Source organism: Ostrea edulis, chromosome 10, assembly GCF_947568905.1.
Source record: "Ostrea edulis chromosome 10, xbOstEdul1.1, whole genome shotgun sequence".
In the NCBI taxonomy this organism is placed as follows: Eukaryota; Metazoa; Mollusca; class Bivalvia; order Ostreida; family Ostreidae; genus Ostrea; species Ostrea edulis.
The window spans coordinates 38,652,237-38,670,978 of record NC_079173.1 but is presented as its reverse complement, the minus strand read 5'-3'; the positions used below and the strand labels follow the sequence as shown (position 1 = coordinate 38,670,978).

The 18,742-nt window shown below is 36.7% G+C and overlaps 1 protein-coding gene across 6 annotated transcripts in view; it reads left to right on the top strand.

Annotated features, from left to right (window-relative positions):
* The first annotated feature begins 5,580 nt into the window (after positions 1-5,580).
* Positions 5,581-18,742, top strand: part of LOC125665997 (protein AF-10-like) — a 34,612-nt gene continuing 21,450 nt past the window's right edge. For 3 of the 6 annotated variants that reach the window (XM_056151271.1, XM_056151276.1, XM_056151270.1), the window contains exons 1-5: positions 5,581-5,801; positions 5,914-5,993; positions 6,979-7,033; positions 8,494-8,606; positions 11,152-11,255. In XM_056151271.1, the coding sequence (XP_056007246.1) occupies positions 5,693-5,801; positions 5,914-5,993; positions 6,979-7,033; positions 8,494-8,606; positions 11,152-11,255 (461 nt within the window). In that variant the 5' untranslated portion in view covers positions 5,581-5,692. The other 3 variants (XM_056151275.1, XM_056151272.1, XM_056151277.1) reach the window with 2 other exon arrangements.

Here is an 18,742-nt window from a genome sequence, read left to right as displayed (position 1 = left end):
TCTCACACTGTATCCCCACTCTGTGTCTGTCTCACACTGCAACCTCACTCTGTGTATGTCTCACACTGTACCCCCACTCCGTGTCTGTCTCACACTGTACCCCCACTCCGTGTCTGTCTCACACTGTACCCCCACTCTGTGTCTATCTCACACTGTACCCCCACTCTGTCTCTGTCTCACACTGTATCCCCACTCTGTGTCTGTCTCACACTGCAACCTCACTCTGTGTCTGTCTCACACTGTACCCTCACTCTCTGTCTCATACTGTACCCCCACTCTCTGTCTCACACTGTACCCCCACTCTGTGTCTATCTCACTCTGTACCCCCACTCTGTGTCTGTCTCACACTGTACCCCAACTCTCTGTCTCACACTGTACTCCCACTCTGTGTCTATCTCACACTGTACCCCCACTCTCTGTCTGTCTCACACTGTACCCCACTCTGTGTCTGTCTCACACTGTACCCCCACTCTGTGTCTGTCTCATACTCTGTACTCCCACTCTGTGTCTGTCTCACACTGTACCCCCACTCTGTGTCTGTCTCATACTCTGTACTCCCACTCTGTGTCTGTCTCACACTGTACCCCCACTCTGTGTCTGTCTCACACTGTACCACCACTCTGTGTCTGTCTCACACTGTACCCCCACTCTCTGTCTCACACTGTACCACCACTCTGTCTGTGTCTCACACTGTACCCCCACTCTGTGTCTGTCTCACACTGTACCCCCACTCTCTGTCTCACACTGTACCCCCACTCTCTGTCTCACACTGTACCCCCACTCTCTGTCTCACACTGTACCACCACTCTGTGTCTGTCTCGCACTGTACCCCCACTCTCTGTCTCACACTGTACCCCCAGTCTGTCTGTGTCTCACACTGTACCCCCACTCTCTGTCTGTCTCACACTGTACCCCCACTCTCTGTCTGTCTCACACTGTACCCCCACTCTGTCTGTGTCTCACACTGTATCCCCACACTGTGTCTGTCTCACACTGTACCCCCACTCTGTGTCTCACAGTGTACCCCCACTCTCTGTCTGTCTCACACTGTACTCCCACTCTGTGTCTGTCTCACACTGTACCCCCACTCTGTCTGTGTCTCACACTGTACTCCCATTCTCTGTCTGTCTCACACTGTACCCCCACTCTCTGTCTGTCTCATACTGTACCCCCACTCTGTCTGTATCTCACACTGTACTCCCACTCTGTGTCTGTCTCACACTGTACCCCCATTCTCTGTCTGTCTCACACTGAACTCCCACTCTGTGTCTGTCTCACACTGTACTCCCACTCTGTGTCTGTCTCACACTGTACCCCCACTCTGTCTCTGTCTCACACTGTATCCCCACTCTGTGTCTGTCTCACACTGCAACCTCACTCTGTGTCTGTCTCACACTGTACCCCCACTCCGTGTCTGTCTCACACTGTACCCCCACTCCGTGTCTGTCTCACACTGTACCCCCACTCTGTGTCTATCTCACACTGTACCCCCACTCTGTCTCTGTCTCACACTGTATCCCCACTCTGTGTCTGTCTCACACTGCAACCTCACTCTGTGTCTGTCTCACACTGTACCCTCACTCTCTGTCTCACACTGTACCCCCACTCTCTGTCTCACACTGTACCCCCACTCTGTGTCTATCTCACTCTGTACCCCCACTCTGTGTCTGTCTCAAATTGTACCCCAACTCTCTGTCTCATACTGTACTCCCACTCTGTGTCTATCTCACACTGTACCCCCACTCTCTGTCTGTCTCACACTGTACCCCACTCTGTGTCTGTCTCACACTGTACCCCCACTCTGTGTCTGTCTCATACTCTGTACTCCCACTCTGTGTCTGTCTCACACTGTACCCCCACTCTGTGTCTGTCTCACACTGTACCCCCACTCTGTGTCTGTCTCACACTGTACCCCCACTCTGTGTCTGTCTCACACTGTACCCCAACTCTCTGTCTCACACTGTACCTCCACTCTGTGTCTATCTCACTCTGTACACCCACGGACACTGGAAGTTAATGTAAATATATAGTATGTACATGTATAAAAAAGGAAGGGTAGGACACTTTTTTTTAGGCAAATTCGGGTTTGGGTTATTGTGGGCGTTTCTCAAACGGCCTGACGCGATGAATCGTTCACATATACCTTACTTTCAATATATGTACGGTTTCTTTCCGTTCCAATGCCGTTCATTCGAAGAAAAAGATGTTTTTACACCTCCAAGTGCCTAAGAATTTCGCTAGACTGTCTCACTTCCGGTTTAATCGCACTGAATCGAAAGGTAAGTTCTGATAGGTCAATAATAAAATTGAAGTCTGAATTGACACACGTTATCTAATCCATAAATACATATGTAGAGAAAATAATTCTCAGGATTATTACTTCATGATGGTGTTAGAGAGTAGTGGTTAAGTACATGAGCCATGTTTGTTTTTATAGTTCAAATATTCTTATCATTATTTCACAACCAATAAGAATATGACATAAACTTATAAATGTTTATCACATTGACCAATCACAACTTACCTTTCGATTCAGTGCGATTAAACCGGAAGTAAGACAGTCTAGCGAAATTCTTAGGCACTTGGAGGTGTAAAAACATCTTTTTCTTCGAATGAACGGCATTGGAACGGAAAGAAACCGTACATATATTGAAAGTAAGGTATATGTGAACGTTTCATAGCGTCAGGCCGTTTGAGAAACGCCCACAATAACCCAAACCCGAATTTGCCTAAAAAAAAAGTGTCCTACCCTTCCTTTTTTATACATGCACATACTATATATTTACATTAACTTCCAGTGCCCGTGTGTACCCCCACTCTGTCTCTGTCTCACACTGTACCCCCACTCTGTGTCTGTCTCACATTTTATAACTCCTGTAAAAATGCAACATTAAAAGAAGAGGCACACATAATCCTGATCAAGCACCCAGAAGGAGTAAGCATTCCCTGTTGACCTGTCACAACCGCTGTGAGCCGCCCTCTATCTTGGTAAACAGAGTAATTAATAGCGAGCGCAGCGAGCCAGCGCGGAGCGCTGACTCGTACTGCGAGCTCTAATGACTAGAGCGCGGGAAATAATCCGAGCTAAATCTCAACCTCTAACAAGAATTTTTTGACGCCAATCCCAGAAGTCCCTCGTACAAAATGGCGGATGGTTCGATTCGTAAAATAATAATGAAAAAAATCTTTGAAGTATTCCAAACCTTTCTTATTTGAAAGGAAAGGATGACAATCATATTTTTCCCCCTTTCTTTTTAAAATATTGTCTAAAGAAATGTAAACAGTCACATCACAACTACCAAGCTACGTCACAACACGCTCGTTGCATTTCCCGCTAAACTGGTTCCTACATTGGCGAGAAGAGCAAGACAGTAATCCTACGTATTGACAGTGAACCAGATCAGTTTTCCTTGTTTTCAATATAATTTTTTTGAAAATGTATTCAGATATGCTGCGCTCGCCCCAACGGTCACATCGTAATCATATTAGCGAGCGAAGCTCGCGTCGCGACGAGCTCGATCCAATGATTACACATGAGTCACGTGATTTGCTCTTCATCAGTTGAAAAAAAGATGGGTATCACCCATAATGCTACCGAAAAAATGTCGCCGTCACTGCGGTACACTTCATTGACAAACCCGTAATTAAAATAATTAAATTGTTTAGGAAGTACCATAAACGTTTTTAAATTCCAGAGAAGCTTTCTCATAGCTTCAAACATTTTGTTTTTGCTTGGTTCAAGAGAAGAAGAAAAAAAAAATGCAGGTAATATGACGTCACAATTTGTGACTGTTTACATCAAGCGCGTTATAGCGAGCGCAGCGAGCCAGCGCGGAGCGCTGGCTCGTACTGCGAGCTCTAATGACTAGAGCGCGGGAAATAATCCGAGCTAAATCTCAACCTCTAACAAGAATTTTTTTTGACGCCAATCCCAGAAGTCCCTCGTACAAAATGGCGGATGGTCCGATTCGTAAAATAATAATAATTTTTTTTTTGAAGTATTACAAACCTTTCTTATTTGAAAGGAAAGGATGACAATCATATTCTTCCCCCTTTCTTTTTAAAATATCGTCTAAAGAAATGTAAACAGTCACGTCACAACTACCAAGCTACGTCACAACACGCTCGTTGCATTTCCCGCTAAACTGGTTCCTACATTGGCGAGAAGAGCAAGACAGTAATCCTAATAAGTTTTCCTTGTTTTCAATATAATTTTTTTGAAAATGTATTCAGATATGCTGCGCTCGCCCCAACGGTCACACCGTAATCATATTATTTCCCGTGTTAACGGATAAAAGTCGTGTTGCAAGATGTTAATGGGCTTCGCTCGTCTCAATGGTCACGCCGTACAACATATTAGCGAGCGAATCTCGCATCGCGAATCCACGCGACGAGCTCGCTCCAATGATTGCGCATTGAGTCACGTGGTCTGCTCTTCATCAGCTGAAAAAATGATTGGGACTACCCATAATGCCTCCGGAAAAATGTCGCCGTCACTGCGGTATACTTCATTGACAATCCCGTAATTAAAATAATTAGATTGTTTAGAAAGTACAGTTAACGTTTTTAAATTCCAGACAAGCTTTCTCATAGCTTTAAACGTTTTGTTTTTGCTTGGTTTGAGAGAAGAAAAAAAAATTGCAGCTAATATGACGTCACAATTTGTAACTGTTTACACCAAGCGCGTTATATTTCTCGCGTTAAATGAAGAGGCGGATAAAAGTCGTGTTGCAAGATGTTAATGGGCTTCGTTCGTCTCAACGGTCACACCGTACAACATATTATGTAATAAAAATATCCCTAGAACCATATACAGTGTAAATCCATATACATATTGATAAAAGTAGAATTGAAAGCGTTTCAAATGAATGATCAAGCTTCGGTCAGCTCACTATATTCCGTTACGCTATGTACAACTCCAATAACATTATTTGCAGTATAAATTAAGAAGTCCCGGAACTTGACACTAAATATGGAGTTTGCAGAATAATAAAGGAAAATAAAACATGGATACAGCGATTTTTATGGAAGTATATGGACATTGTATTTTACGCCTTTAATGATTAGATTTAATTCTTTATTGTATTTCATGATAAACCCATCTTTACAGTTTCTATATTTTTGTAAGTCTTCCACAGGTCTTCAATACACGTATCAACACTTCGCCGCAAGTTACGTCCCTTTGCGGGGTCAGCCAAAGGTCAATCGGTGAAAAACCCAGTTTTCCTTCTTTACCTTACCAAATGTAAGATGTTATTACTTTGAATTTTAGCCAATTACCAAGTTTTCATACAAGTTAATGGGTTGCCCCAATCTGGGGCATATTGTAGTTGACTGCAATTGATGGAAAAATAACAGATGTCAAAGCTACAGATAGGAAAATTACAAAGGCCAACGTAGGGAAATACGATTTTTATCCGGAAGATGGCGGACAAGGGACGTAACTTTCGCGAAGTGTTGATACGTGTATTACCTGTAGGTCTTCAATTAGGCAGGCCGACCTTAAAACCAATATTTGGAATGAAAGATCTCATGGTCTCATTTACTGGTAGGTCGAATTGTAGAATTCTCTGTCAAAATATGATTCCGCATGCGTCGTGACCTTTGTTCCGGAACATAAGGAAATGTAATAATGTCTACAAAACAATGATTATCCTTCGATTTCAAGGGTAATTCCTTGAATTTGTCCACGATGAAGGAGATGGTCGGGGGTTGCTGTGTTTGTTCAGACGAGAGAGGTTGGGCAGAGAATCCCCTTGTTTACTGTGACGGCCAGGGATGTAACGTAGCTGTTCATCAAGGTATGGGGATCCCGGGGATACATTAAGAAATCGGAAATTAACATTCCAGTCGCGATCATCTGTCATGTCAGTTATAATGAAATTCAAAATGTTGATATTTATGTGTTTACAGCGTGTTATGGTATTGTGCATGTACCCAAGGGACCTTGGTTTTGCAGAAAGTGCGAATCTCAGGAGAGGACAGCCAGAGTTGTAAGTTTCGCGGCCATTTTGAAATTCACCGGATGCACGTTCTCTGTAAACATCAAAGAGCGAGAACTAGGGAGTTTTTACATAGTGACATTATTTGGCGATTTTACCTCTTTTTGATCCCGTTTACCGAGAGTTTGTCAGGTTACAGCGATCAGGAATTAGTAAGATAGTGATGGGGATGCGGTGAAGTGTTTAAAAACTTAGACTAAAGCATTTTGAAATTGATGCGCACGTGTAAATCTATACTATAGAATCCATGGAGTTGTGAAGTGAAATTTAATATATTACTGCAAAACTAGAAATGTATACAAAAAGTGATACTGATTTTTTCCCTGCAGAAATCTGAGAAAGGAAGTGATGTTTAATATATTAAGTACTGCAAAACTAGAAATTTTTATACAGTGTGCGAAACTAACTTTAAAGTCCTATAGACTTTCGGTCCATAGTCATTTCATTTCCTATAGACCACAACAAATTCCTATAGACCAAAATTTAACATGCAATATTCATTGTTATTAAAAAATAAAAAATAGACACAAATTTGATTTTGGTAATTCGCTCATGATAGTTTAATTATATTCTTTTTCAATTTCATGCACAAGCTTTTCAATTAGAATTCCGTTTTATTTTTCATTTTGTTTCAGCTCAGTTTCAGTCCGATTCCTCATCTGAGTCACTTCTACTACGTTTCGTTTAGCGTAATATCTATAAACTGGTCCTGCTTCTCATATATGTTTAAAATAAGCGGCAGGAAACCATTTTTTAAAGCATAATTCCTATAGACAAGTCGGTCTATAGCTATTTCGATCGTTATAGACCGATTTGATTTTCTATAGACATTGTCTATCGGTCCATGGTTAATTTCGCACACTGTTTATACGAACTCAGTTTGAAACTGATGCTGAATTTTCTCCCGGTAGAAATGAAGTGAACTTTAATAACTAGAAATTTTTACACAAACTGATGCTGATGTTTTCCCCTGCAGAAATGTGAGCTGTGTCCTCAGAAGGATGGAGCATTAAAACGGACAGACACCGGAGGTAAGCTAATCTTGGGACATAACAGAAGGATAAAGTCTAGACTGACCCCTAACGTTTTTTTCCTACCAGAAAATTTACCTAATACTACAATATCATTATGATGCAAGGGTTGTTTTATATTTGAGACCAAATTACAAGAACTAGAGCAAAGATGAGGGCTTCAACTCGTGAGCAAATGTATTTTTGGAGGAATGCGGGACGTTTCATGCTGAGATGATTTGGCCCAGAAGACAATTTGCCCTAAGACGTTTCGTTCTAAAACGATTCACCTGAAAAGACGATTCGCCCTCAAAAAGCCATTGAGTGTACATTGATGATTGTCTCTTGTGCACTAAATTGCTTTCTTTATTTTATAGATTAATGTTTTTAAACATCCAATCCATACCGATTTAAAAAGAATATATTAATGGTCTGTGTTGTAAAAATAATCAAACATAATGAAGAGATTAAAATTCTCAACGAACTAGGTTAGTGAGCTAAGCGAAATTAAATACAACTACAGTAATGGCGGTAGCAATTCAAATATTAACTGCATCTATAATTTACGATTGCCAGGATTAATCTTAATTGGAGGCACTCCACCAGGTTGTCACTAACGCAAGAATCTGCGTCCTAGATGCAGAAAATTCATATTTGGATGCAAATTTATCTGATATGGTGAGTCCCGTGAACGTTTCACAGAGTCCAAGTAAAAATCATAATTTTACTTAGAAGCCCTGATATTGTGTATTAATTAAAAGTCGAAGTAGGAGAAATAGCGGTAAAACGTTACGCTCTAGTGAACCGAGATAATACCACGAAGTATTAGTGATTAGTTCACAGTGTACCAATCCGACTTGTGTGTTTAGCGTGAGTCAATTAGGTGTGAAAATGTGTGTTCAAATTTTATATGATATTAAGAATATTCCATGAGGTCTATAAGCTGAGTAATTTTTCATTTGTGTATGTTACTGAATGAAGGATGTATGATGAGTAAGATCATCTAAAGAATGCAAGTGAGTGATTGGCTGTCATTTACACACCTGTCAGTGATTGGTTGTTATTTCACTCATGAAGAATGCAAGTCAGTGATTGGTTGTTATTTTACACATGAAGAATGTAAGTCAGTGATTGGTTATTATTTCACACTATGAAAAATGTGATTGATTGCATGGTTATTTACACACAAGACACACATGAAGAATGCAAATCATTGATTGGTTATTATTTATACACATAAAGAATGCAAGTCATTGATTGGTTATTATTTATACACATAAAGAATGCAAGTCATTGATTGGTTATTATTTATGCACATAAAGAATGCAAGTCATTGATTGGTTATTATTTACACACATAAAAAATGCAAGCCATTGATTGGTGGTGATATGCTCATTTCTCAGTGATTGGTGGTTATTTACACACATGAAAGAGACAAGTTAGTTGATCGTTGTTATTTACATCATGTTGTTTGATTTCAGTTGCATGGTGTCACGTGGTTTGTGCGCTCTTTATTCCTGAGGCCTGGTTTGCGAATGTTCAAACAATGGAACCTATTGTACTGAAAAATGTACCACCGGAGAGATTTAATAAGGTAATTTGAGAATTGTATGTAGAAGTGAAAGAAGTTTGCAATAGAAAACATGTGGAAAATAGTAAAATGACAGGAAAAAAGTTTATTAGAAAGGAATACATTAAAGTATAAGTTTTTTTAAAAAATCTTATTTTTAAGACTGTTTTGTATAGTAATCATGGTAATGAGATGCCCCACCCAATGTATCATTTGTAATGTAACAGGAATAGACATTTAACTTTCCTTTCAGGGATGTAAACTCCAACTTTCACTTGTCTGAATGAAAGACTTAGTTGTCAGAAAATTTTTAAAATATAATGCGCCTATCAACCAGGGTTCCAACTTCGACTAAATACCTTAAAGGCCAAGTGGGTCCCTAAATAAAAAATCAATTTAGCCACATGAAATTTTAGTAACCCACACATATAATATGGAAGAACAGGTTTTTTTTTAAGAAAAAGAAACATCAGGTCAATCAAATTGCAATTTATTTAAGAAAAATTAAAATAACAATATTCAAATTCTGTTTCCATTTCTGTAATTGTTTCAAACACACTCTCTCTCTCTCTCTCTCTCTCTCTCTCTCTCTCTCTCTCTCTCTCTCTCTCTCTCATGTCCACTCTCAGTTTGTTAACCTAGCAAAAATATTAGAGTTCATGGATTTATGATATTCACGGCGGCTGACTTCAACACACGCTTCAATTTCTCAGCTTTACAGTGCCGTCAAGTTTATAACTCGGGCCAGCTGTTATAATGACTGGACCTCTCGTGTCATGTTATAACTCAGGCCAGCTGTTATAATGACTGGACCTCTCGTGTCAAGTTTATAACTCGGGTCAGCTGTTATAATGACTGGACCTCTTGTGTCATGTTATAACTCGGGCCAGCTGTTATAACGACTGGACCTCTCGTGTCATGTTTTGTACCCTTTACATCATCATCGAGCCATATTCTCCCCTTCTCTCCACTTCGGTAAAAATAGACGCTATTTTTTCGTTTGAAGTAACCCTTGCATTGTTCAACTTCTTCTGGTTTACGTTTTGTAAGGTTTGATACCCCCAGGAATGTCTCGTAAAGTGGTAAAATCTTAACCGGAAATTGAACTTCATTAGAACTCAGATCGGTGTGACGTCATAAATTAAACTTCAATGGCCACTCTCTTAGCGGCGGGTAATTTTAAATACATGATAGATTAATATTGATTTAATTGTTAAGCAAGGATTTTTAGGTCACCTGAATCATTCAGGTGACCTATTGCTATCTGTTTTTGTCTGTCGTCGTGCGTTAACATTTGAACATTTTTAGCTTCTTCTCTGGAACCCCTGAACCAATTTCAACCAATTTTGACATATAGCATCTGTGGATGGAGGGGAACAAAATTTGTGAAATACGTGGTCCCTGCCCCCCTGGGGCCTGAGGGGTGGGGGCAAAAATCATCAAAATGAGTGTAATTTTAAAAAATCTTCTTCTTTACTCCTGGACATCAAGAAGCCAAATTGTGGGCATAGTTATAGTGAGCGTTGAGCCCTCTACCAAAATTGTGAAATTCATGGCCCCTGGGGCAGGGGTTCTTGTGTTAGGGTAGGGCTCTATTGGTCATATAGTGAAAATGTAGAAATTCTTTGAAAATCTGATTATATTGGTTTTATCTAAGGAGTAAATGACCCTTTTCTTTATGATGTCTCAGACCTAGGTTTTTTAAAAAGGATTATTGATTGAACATAAAAATGACACATGTACTTCATGACCACATAGCTATTCAATGTTTCTTCCATCCAAAAGTAAAATTCTTATATATAAACACAAACCTAATTCAAACATTGGAAGGTTGTTACATGATATTCAGGTGACCTATAAGGCCCCTGGGCCTCTTGTTGTTGTTAAAGACTGTCAATTACGATATCAGTAAGTGATACTTTATTCATAAAAGCAAATATGTGGTTAGGGTTGCCCTTCCCTTTAAGAACATAGCTACATGTGGAAATGTTTACATTTTTGCTAAACTGATTATTATTTTATCATGAATTTGTAGGTTTACCATGTTTACAACCCCTGATTACAAACTGATTATGATAATGAATTTTAACTTTAATGAATTTCTCCATCAAAGGACTGTTAGCTCCGAATTAAAAATTTGGAGATTTTCTTGAGTGACTCTGCCTTTGTACGTTTACATTATTCATATAATAATATAACATGATAATTTTGATATATCTGGTATTTACAACTATAATATATCTGTGGTATTTACAGGTGTGTTATGTATGCTTTCAGGGATAGACATTAACTTTTCATCTCAGGGCAAGTGAACTCAAAGTTTTCCTTGTCCGAATGAAAAACTTAGTTGTCTAAAATATTTTAGACTCTAAAAAGCCTGTCAACCAGTAATTCTAATTATCTTAATTATCTCTCTGTCAGTTGTTATATCTGTGGTATTTACAGGTGTGTTATATATGCTATTTACAGGTGTGTTATATCTGTGCTATTTACAGGTGTGTTATATATGCTATTTACAGGTGTGTTATATATATGCTATTTACAGGTGTGTTATATATGCTATTTACAGGTGTGTTATATCTGTGAGGAGAATGGACGACAAGAGAAGTCTAACTCGGGGGCCTGCATGCAGTGTAATAGAAATGGCTGCAAAATGAACTTCCATGTCACTTGGTATTTTATTTTATTTGACCAACTTTTGTTTCTAAATCACCCACCCCCCCACCTCTGCCCCTGCATTATGAAAAAAAGGTCTATGGGTCACATTATTCATCTGAGTCACCTTGGCTTTGCTGTTGTTCAGCTGTTGTAATTTTTGAAAGATTTTTTTTTCAATCTTTATTCCCATGAACAACTTTGACACCATATCATGGCCCCAATCTAGCCCCAAAGGGTCATGACATAGCTGAACATGAATTCTGATATGGGGATGCCTCAACACCGATAAAGGTAAAATAGCCTGGCTGTTTTATAGAAGCTTAAGGTCACAGATCATGATATGAAATGAAAGGTATTGTCTTAAGAAATTTATATAGAAAATATGAAAGGTCTACCTTAATGTGAAAAAAAATTAAAAACTCCTGCTGGTCTCGAACACGCGATCTACAGTGGAGGAGTCGATTACTAACCCACTGAGCTACTTATCTATGTGATGACTATTGAAATTAATAGATAAGTATGGCTGATATTTATATTTTCATCCATGTTTTAAAAGGAAGTCAGCCATTATGACGATGTAGAGTACCTACTTAAACAGTTTAGGAGATATTGAAAGGTCATAATATTTTTAAAAGTAAGTCAGCCTCCAATGTCACAAGGTCTAGTAAGGTCTATAAGCAAAGAATCTATAAACAAAGTCTGAAAGTCTTGTCTTAAGTATTTAAAACACAAAGAATCTATAAACAAAGTCTGAAAGTCTTGTCTTAAGTATTTAAAACTCAACGAATCTATAAGCAAAGTCTGAAAGTCTTGTCTTAAGTATTTAAAACTCAACGAATCTATAAGCAAAGTCTGAAAGTCTTGTCTTAAGTATTTAAAACTCAACGAATCTATAAGCAAAGTCTGAAAGTCTTGTCTTAAGTATTTAAAACTCAACGAATCTATAAGCAAAGTCTGAAAGTCTTGTCTTAAGTATTTAAAACTCAACGAATCTATAAGCAAAGTCTGAAAGTCTTGTCTTAAGTATTTAAAACTCAACGAATCTATAAGCAAAGTCTGAAAGTCTTGTCTTAAGTATTTAAAACACAACGAATCTATAAACAAAGTCTGAAAGTCTTGTCTTAAGTATTTAAAACACAAAGAATCTATAAGCAAAGTCTGAAAGTCTTGTCTTAAGTATTTAAAACACAAAGAATCTATAAGCAAAGTCTGAAAGTCTTGTCTTAAGTATTTAAAACACAAAGAATCTATAAACAAAGTCTGAAAGTCTTGTCTTAAGTATTTAAAACACAACGAATCTATAAGCAAAGTCTGAAAGTCTTGTCTTAAGTATTTAAAACACAACGAATCTATAAGCAAAGTCTGAAAGTCTTGTCTTAAGTATTTAAAACACAAAGAATCTATAAACAAAGTCTGAAAGTCTTGTCTTAAGTATTTAAAACACAAAGAATCTATAAACAAAGTCTGAAAGTCTTGTCTTAAGTATTTAAAACACAAAGAATCTATAAACAAAGTCTGAAAGTCTTGTCTTAAGTATTTAAAACTCAACGAATCTATAAACAAAGTCTGAAAGTCTTGTCTTAAGTATTTAAAACACAACGAATCTATAAGCAAAGTCTGAAAGTCTTGTCTTAAGTATTTAAAACACAACGAATCTATAAGCAAAGTCTGAAAGTCTTGTCTTAAGTATTTAAAACACAACGAATCTATAAGCAAAGTCTGAAAGTCTTGTCTTAAGTATTTAAAACACAAAGAATCTATAAGCAAAGTCTGAAAGTCTTGTCTTAAGTATTTAAAACACAACGAATCTATAAGCAAAGTCTGAAAGTCTTGTCTTAAGTATTTAAAACACAACGAATCTATAAGCAAAGTCTGAAAGTCTTGTCTTAAGTATTTAAAACACAACGAATCTATAAGCAAAGTCTGAAAGTCTTGTCTTAAGTATTTAAAACTCAACGAATCTATAAGCAAAGTCTGAAAGTCTTGTCTTAAGTATTTAAAACTCAACGAATCTATAAGCAAAGTCTGAAAGTCTTGTCTTAAGTATTTAAAACACAACGAATCTATAAGCAAAGTCTGAAAGTCTTGTCTTAAGTATTTAAAACACAACGAATCTATAAGCAAAGTCTGAAAGTCTTGTCTTAAGTATTTAAAACACAACGAATCTATAAGCAAAGTCTGAAAGTCTTGTCTTAAGTATTTAAAACTCAACGAATCTATAAGCAAAGTCTGAAAGTCTTGTCTTAAGTATTTAAAACTCAACGAATCTATAAGCAAAGTCTGAAAGTCTTGTCTTAAGTATTTAAAACACAACGAATCTATAAGCAAAGTCTGAAAGTCTTGTCTTAAGTATTTAAAACACAACGAATCTATAAGCAAAGTCTGAAAGTCTTGTCTTAAGTATTTAAAACACAACGAATCTATAAGCAAAGTCTGAAAGTCTTGTCTTAAGTATTTAAAACTCAACGAATCTATAAGCAAAGTCTGAAAGTCTTGTCTTAAGTATTTAAAACTCAACGAATCTATAAGCAAAGTCTGAAAGTCTTGTCTTAAGTATTTAAAACTCAACGAATCTATAAGCAAAGTCTGAAAGTCTTGTCTTAAGTATTTAAAACTCAACGAATCTATAAGCAAAGTCTGAAAGTCTTGTCTTAAGTATTTAAAACACAACGAATCTATAAACATAGTCTGGAAGTCTTGTCTTAAATATTTAAAACTTTGACCTAGGTCCTAACTTTTGAATGGTTAGTGATAGAGCTTTCATAATTCACATGTGCTTTACTTTTTTTTTCCAAATTTTGACCTTGTGACCATAGGGCAGAAAAGATATGCCCCCTTCACGATAGGATTCAAATTGCAATACTTATGCCACAATTTAATATTTTCAATATGATACGATTTACAGAAGAAACTTATAATAACATAAAAAAAATTAATTTACCTAAAATCAAAATCTTGATTTTAAAAGCAAAATGTTGCCAAATGCCAAGATACCTGTTGGCTCTGTAGTTTAAACTAATGAAGTTCATTATTATTTTCACCAGCGTTAGGGCAAACAACATTCTGAACTTTATTCGATGCTACTTTTGCCCTCATGCAGGTTATAATAATAAGTACAGGCCGAGTCTGAAGTGTTTTACTGAAGCTGTTTGTATTAAACATATCAAACGGAAAATTGAGGCAATGAATCAAACGTTGATATTCAACAATACCAATATTTCAGTGAATCATTTCAGCCCTACTTGTGACCTTCACCTTGGTGTTTGACCGAATTATGTAAAACTTTAACTTAGACCATAAGTTTTGAATGTTTAGTGATTGAGCTTTCATGCTTAACATTGTTATTCCTTGTGATAAGACATTTAGTGATTGAGCTTTCATGCTTAACATTGTTATTCCTTGTGATAAGACATTTAGTGGTTGAGCTTTCATGTTTGACATTGGTATTTGTGATAAGACATTTAGTGATTGAGCTTTCATGTTTAACATTGCTATTCCTTGTGATAAGACATTTAGTGATTGAGCTTTCATGTTTCACATTGGTATTTGTGATCAGACATTTAGTGATTGGGCTTTCATGTTTCACATTGGTATTCCTTGTGATAAGACATTTAGTGATTGGGCTTTCATGTTTCACATTGGTATTCCTTGTGATTAGACATTTAGTGATTGGGCTTTCATGTTTAACATTGGTATTCCTTGTGATAAGACATTTAGTGATTGGGCTTTCATGTTTCACATTGGTATTCCTTGTGATAAGACATTTAGTGATTGGGCTTTCATGTTTCACATTGGTATTCCTTGTGATTAGACATTTAGTGATTGAGCTTTCATGTTTTTACATTGGTATTCCTTGTGATAAGACATTTAGTGATTGGGCTTTCATGTTTGACATTGGTATTCCTTGTGATCAGACATTTAGTGATTGGGCTTTCATGTTTAACATTGGTATTCCTTGTGATAAGATATTTAGTGATTGAGCTTTCATGTTTTTACATTGGTATTCCTTGTGATAAGACATTTAGTGATTGGGCTTTCATGTTTAACATTGGTATTCCTTGTGATCAGACATTTAGTGATTGGGCTTTCATGTTTAACATTGGTATTCCTTGTGATAAGACATTTAGTGATTGAGCTTTCATGTTTGACATTGGTATTTGTGATAAGACATTTAGTGATTGGGCTTTCATGTTTCACATTGGTATTCCTTGTGATTAGACATTTAGTGATTGGGCTTTCATGTTTCACATTGGTATTCCTTGTGATTAGACATTTAGTGATTGGGCTTTCATGTTTAACATTGGTATTCCTTGTGATAAGACATTTAGTGATTGAGCTTTCATGTTTGACATTGGTATTTGTGATAAGACATTTAGTGATTGGGCTTTCATGTTTCACATTGGTATTCCTTGTGATTAGACATTTAGTGATTGGGCTTTCATGTTTCACATTGGTATTCCTTGTGATAAGACATTTAGTGATTGAGCTTTCATGTTTCACATTGGTATTCCTTGTGATAAGACATTTAGTGATTGGGCTTTCATGTTTCACATTGGTATTCCTTGTGATTAGACATTTCCTTGGGAACCGTAATTGTTTTTATTGTGATACAGGGGCATCAGTGTTTCTCAAACACATCTAGTTAAATATTATGCAATCAGCACACAAAGAACATAACTAAGAACTTTCTATTTATTTAAGGTAACTCGATACTCGCAGTTTTATCTGATACAAGTTTGAAATGTGTATTTATTTCCATTCATTAGCTTTAAAACTAACAATTATCAAATAGAATACATAGGTCATCACACATCAGACGTACATAATCAGAATCATATATCACCGTCAGAAAATTGCAATTTTCCTTAAACAGCGTTATCAAAATTTCATACAAACTGGTTATAACGATATAGTAGCATTCATAACAATTTCATGAAACTGTATCTTCACAAATATATACAAATAGTAGCCAAAAAAAATGTACTCTTATGATATTGTAAAGTCTTACATGACTAACTAGAAATTAGAAGGAATTTTATATATATGATTTATCTAGATTCTTTTTACTACCAGTAAATGGTACCTTTCCCCCTTTCAAAACAAATGAATATTTCCTGTTCAAAATTATTTGAGAATTTAAACAAAAATCATTTTTATATATAGTCATTTTCTATAATTGGCGAATTCTTACAATATAGATATTAATGAGTAATCAAGCGATTCTATCTGCCTGTTTTAACGTATTATAATCCGAGGATGTCCCACCCTTCTCCCTCCCCTGGAAGCTCATGACTGTATTTTCTAAAATTCCACTAAATATGAAATGGGTAGTAGCATTTAGAAGCTGGATAAAACCCTGATGCAGGCAGTCACAAATATCTGTTGATTAGGGCTGAAACGATTCACCGAAATATCAATACTGTTCAATATAAACTCTCGATTCAATGTTCAATTCATTGCCTAGATTTTCGGTTCGATACGTTTATTACAAACTGGTTCAATAAAATACATCAGGTTCGGTCTGCAATGGTGCATGTGGGGACTAAGTAGTGTCAAATAACGTTCAGACTTTGAGTCTTACGAAAATAGTACTACAATTCATCAGGTTAAACTACAGAACCAACATGCATCTTACTATTTGGTAGTTTGGAAACAATTTGCTTTTAAAATTATGAATGTGAATCTTGGTAATCAAATTTTTCTTAAATGTTATTGGTTTCTTCTGTAAATTGTATCGTATTGAAAGTATTGAATTGTGGCATAAGTATTGCAATATGTAGCGTATCGGAAAGGGGGCGTATCGTTTCAGCCCTACTGTTGATCATACTAACATCTGTCCTAATTCGTACACCTGGAGAGAAAAAAACCTCACACATGTAGAAAATGTCTATAAACTTGGGAGGGTTTGGAGCGTCACACGTTAGACCAGTGTCTGTATATAAACTTGGGAGTGTTTGGAACGTCACACATTAGACCAGTGTCTGTATGTAAACTTGGGAGTGTTTGGAACGTCACACGTTAGACCAGTGTCTGTATATAAACTTGGGAGTGTTTGGAACGTCACACGTTAGACCAGTGTCTGTATGTAAACTTGGGAGTGTTTGGAACGTCATGCATTAGACCAGTGTCTGTATGTAAACTTGGGAGTGTTTGGAACGTCACACGTTAGACCAGTGTCTGTATATAAACTTGGGAGTGTCTGGAACGTCACACATTAGACCAGTGTCTGTATGTAAACTTGGGAGTGTTTGGAACGTCACACGTTAGACCAGTGTCTGTATATAAACTTGGGAGTGTTTGGAACGTCACATGTTAGACCAGTGTCTAAATGCATTGTACTGAAAACGTTTTCATTGTCCCTGATATAAAATTGTGTAAGAATAGGTTGATTATCAATCTTAATGTACCCCCTGGGGTGGAATGGGGCCATGATATGAGATCGTGATTTCAGGAAATGAATTGAAAACAAATACTTTTCTAAAGCAAATGTTCCCAAGTTGTGTGGACTCCAGACTTTATTCTTATTAATCATATGAATATTATAGGAGCTTCATCAATAAATAACGGTATCATTTTTTACACTTTTGAATTGACCCTAGATAAAATCATAGTGAATGTTGTTTTGAGAACTCCCCTGCAGGTGTGTAGATAATGAGAATGATTTTTGATTTTACAGCGTATTCAATCTGGTAAACAATCTAGATTTAACAGATCATAAAGTCATTTTACCAGGCCATTATTTCTTTATTGACTGAAATTGTTAGATCTTCCCTTGATTTACCTTGCGTAAATTTCAATCCAAAAATGTTTATTTTGAAAAACAGAAGTAGCATAATTTACTGGATTTGGTTCAGAAATGGAATTATACTGTAATGTCCCACTTTTTACCAGAAATGCCCGGTGAATTTCGCATAGTTGGATGTACCTAATGGCATCTATCCATGCATTGCTGAAAAGAAGGGGCTCTTTACTTGAAATTTCTAGTTAATCAATTTATCAAAAATTCATTGTGTTACATATTGATACCAATTTTTTATCCAATGTGTGAATGTTCATGTCAGCGATTTTTTTCTACTCATTGGTACTGGTACCGGTACCCATTCAATTTGGAAAAATAGCGTCAAAATTGAACAAATTGGGAATTTTCTACCAACACATCGGCAAATGATTTCAACCAAAACAAAAGAAAAGAAAGAACAAAACAAGAAGTATTCATCACTTTACAAACTTTTTTACGGTAATATTTGCTGTTGTGAGACATAAGGAATCATCGTAGGCTTGTTTTAGAATTGTCATAGCTCTACAATACGTGATTTGTACTTTCGATTTAATACCAGAAGTGAACATTTTAGTTAACTTGTACAATGTTTCAAACTAAGTAAATTACGATGTCAGTGGTCTATTTTTCGGCAACTGAATTGGGAATTTTTAGTCTCAAATTGGGAAAAATCAACGGTTTTTGACATTGGGGATGGTACCGTTTATCGGTACCAGTTATATAA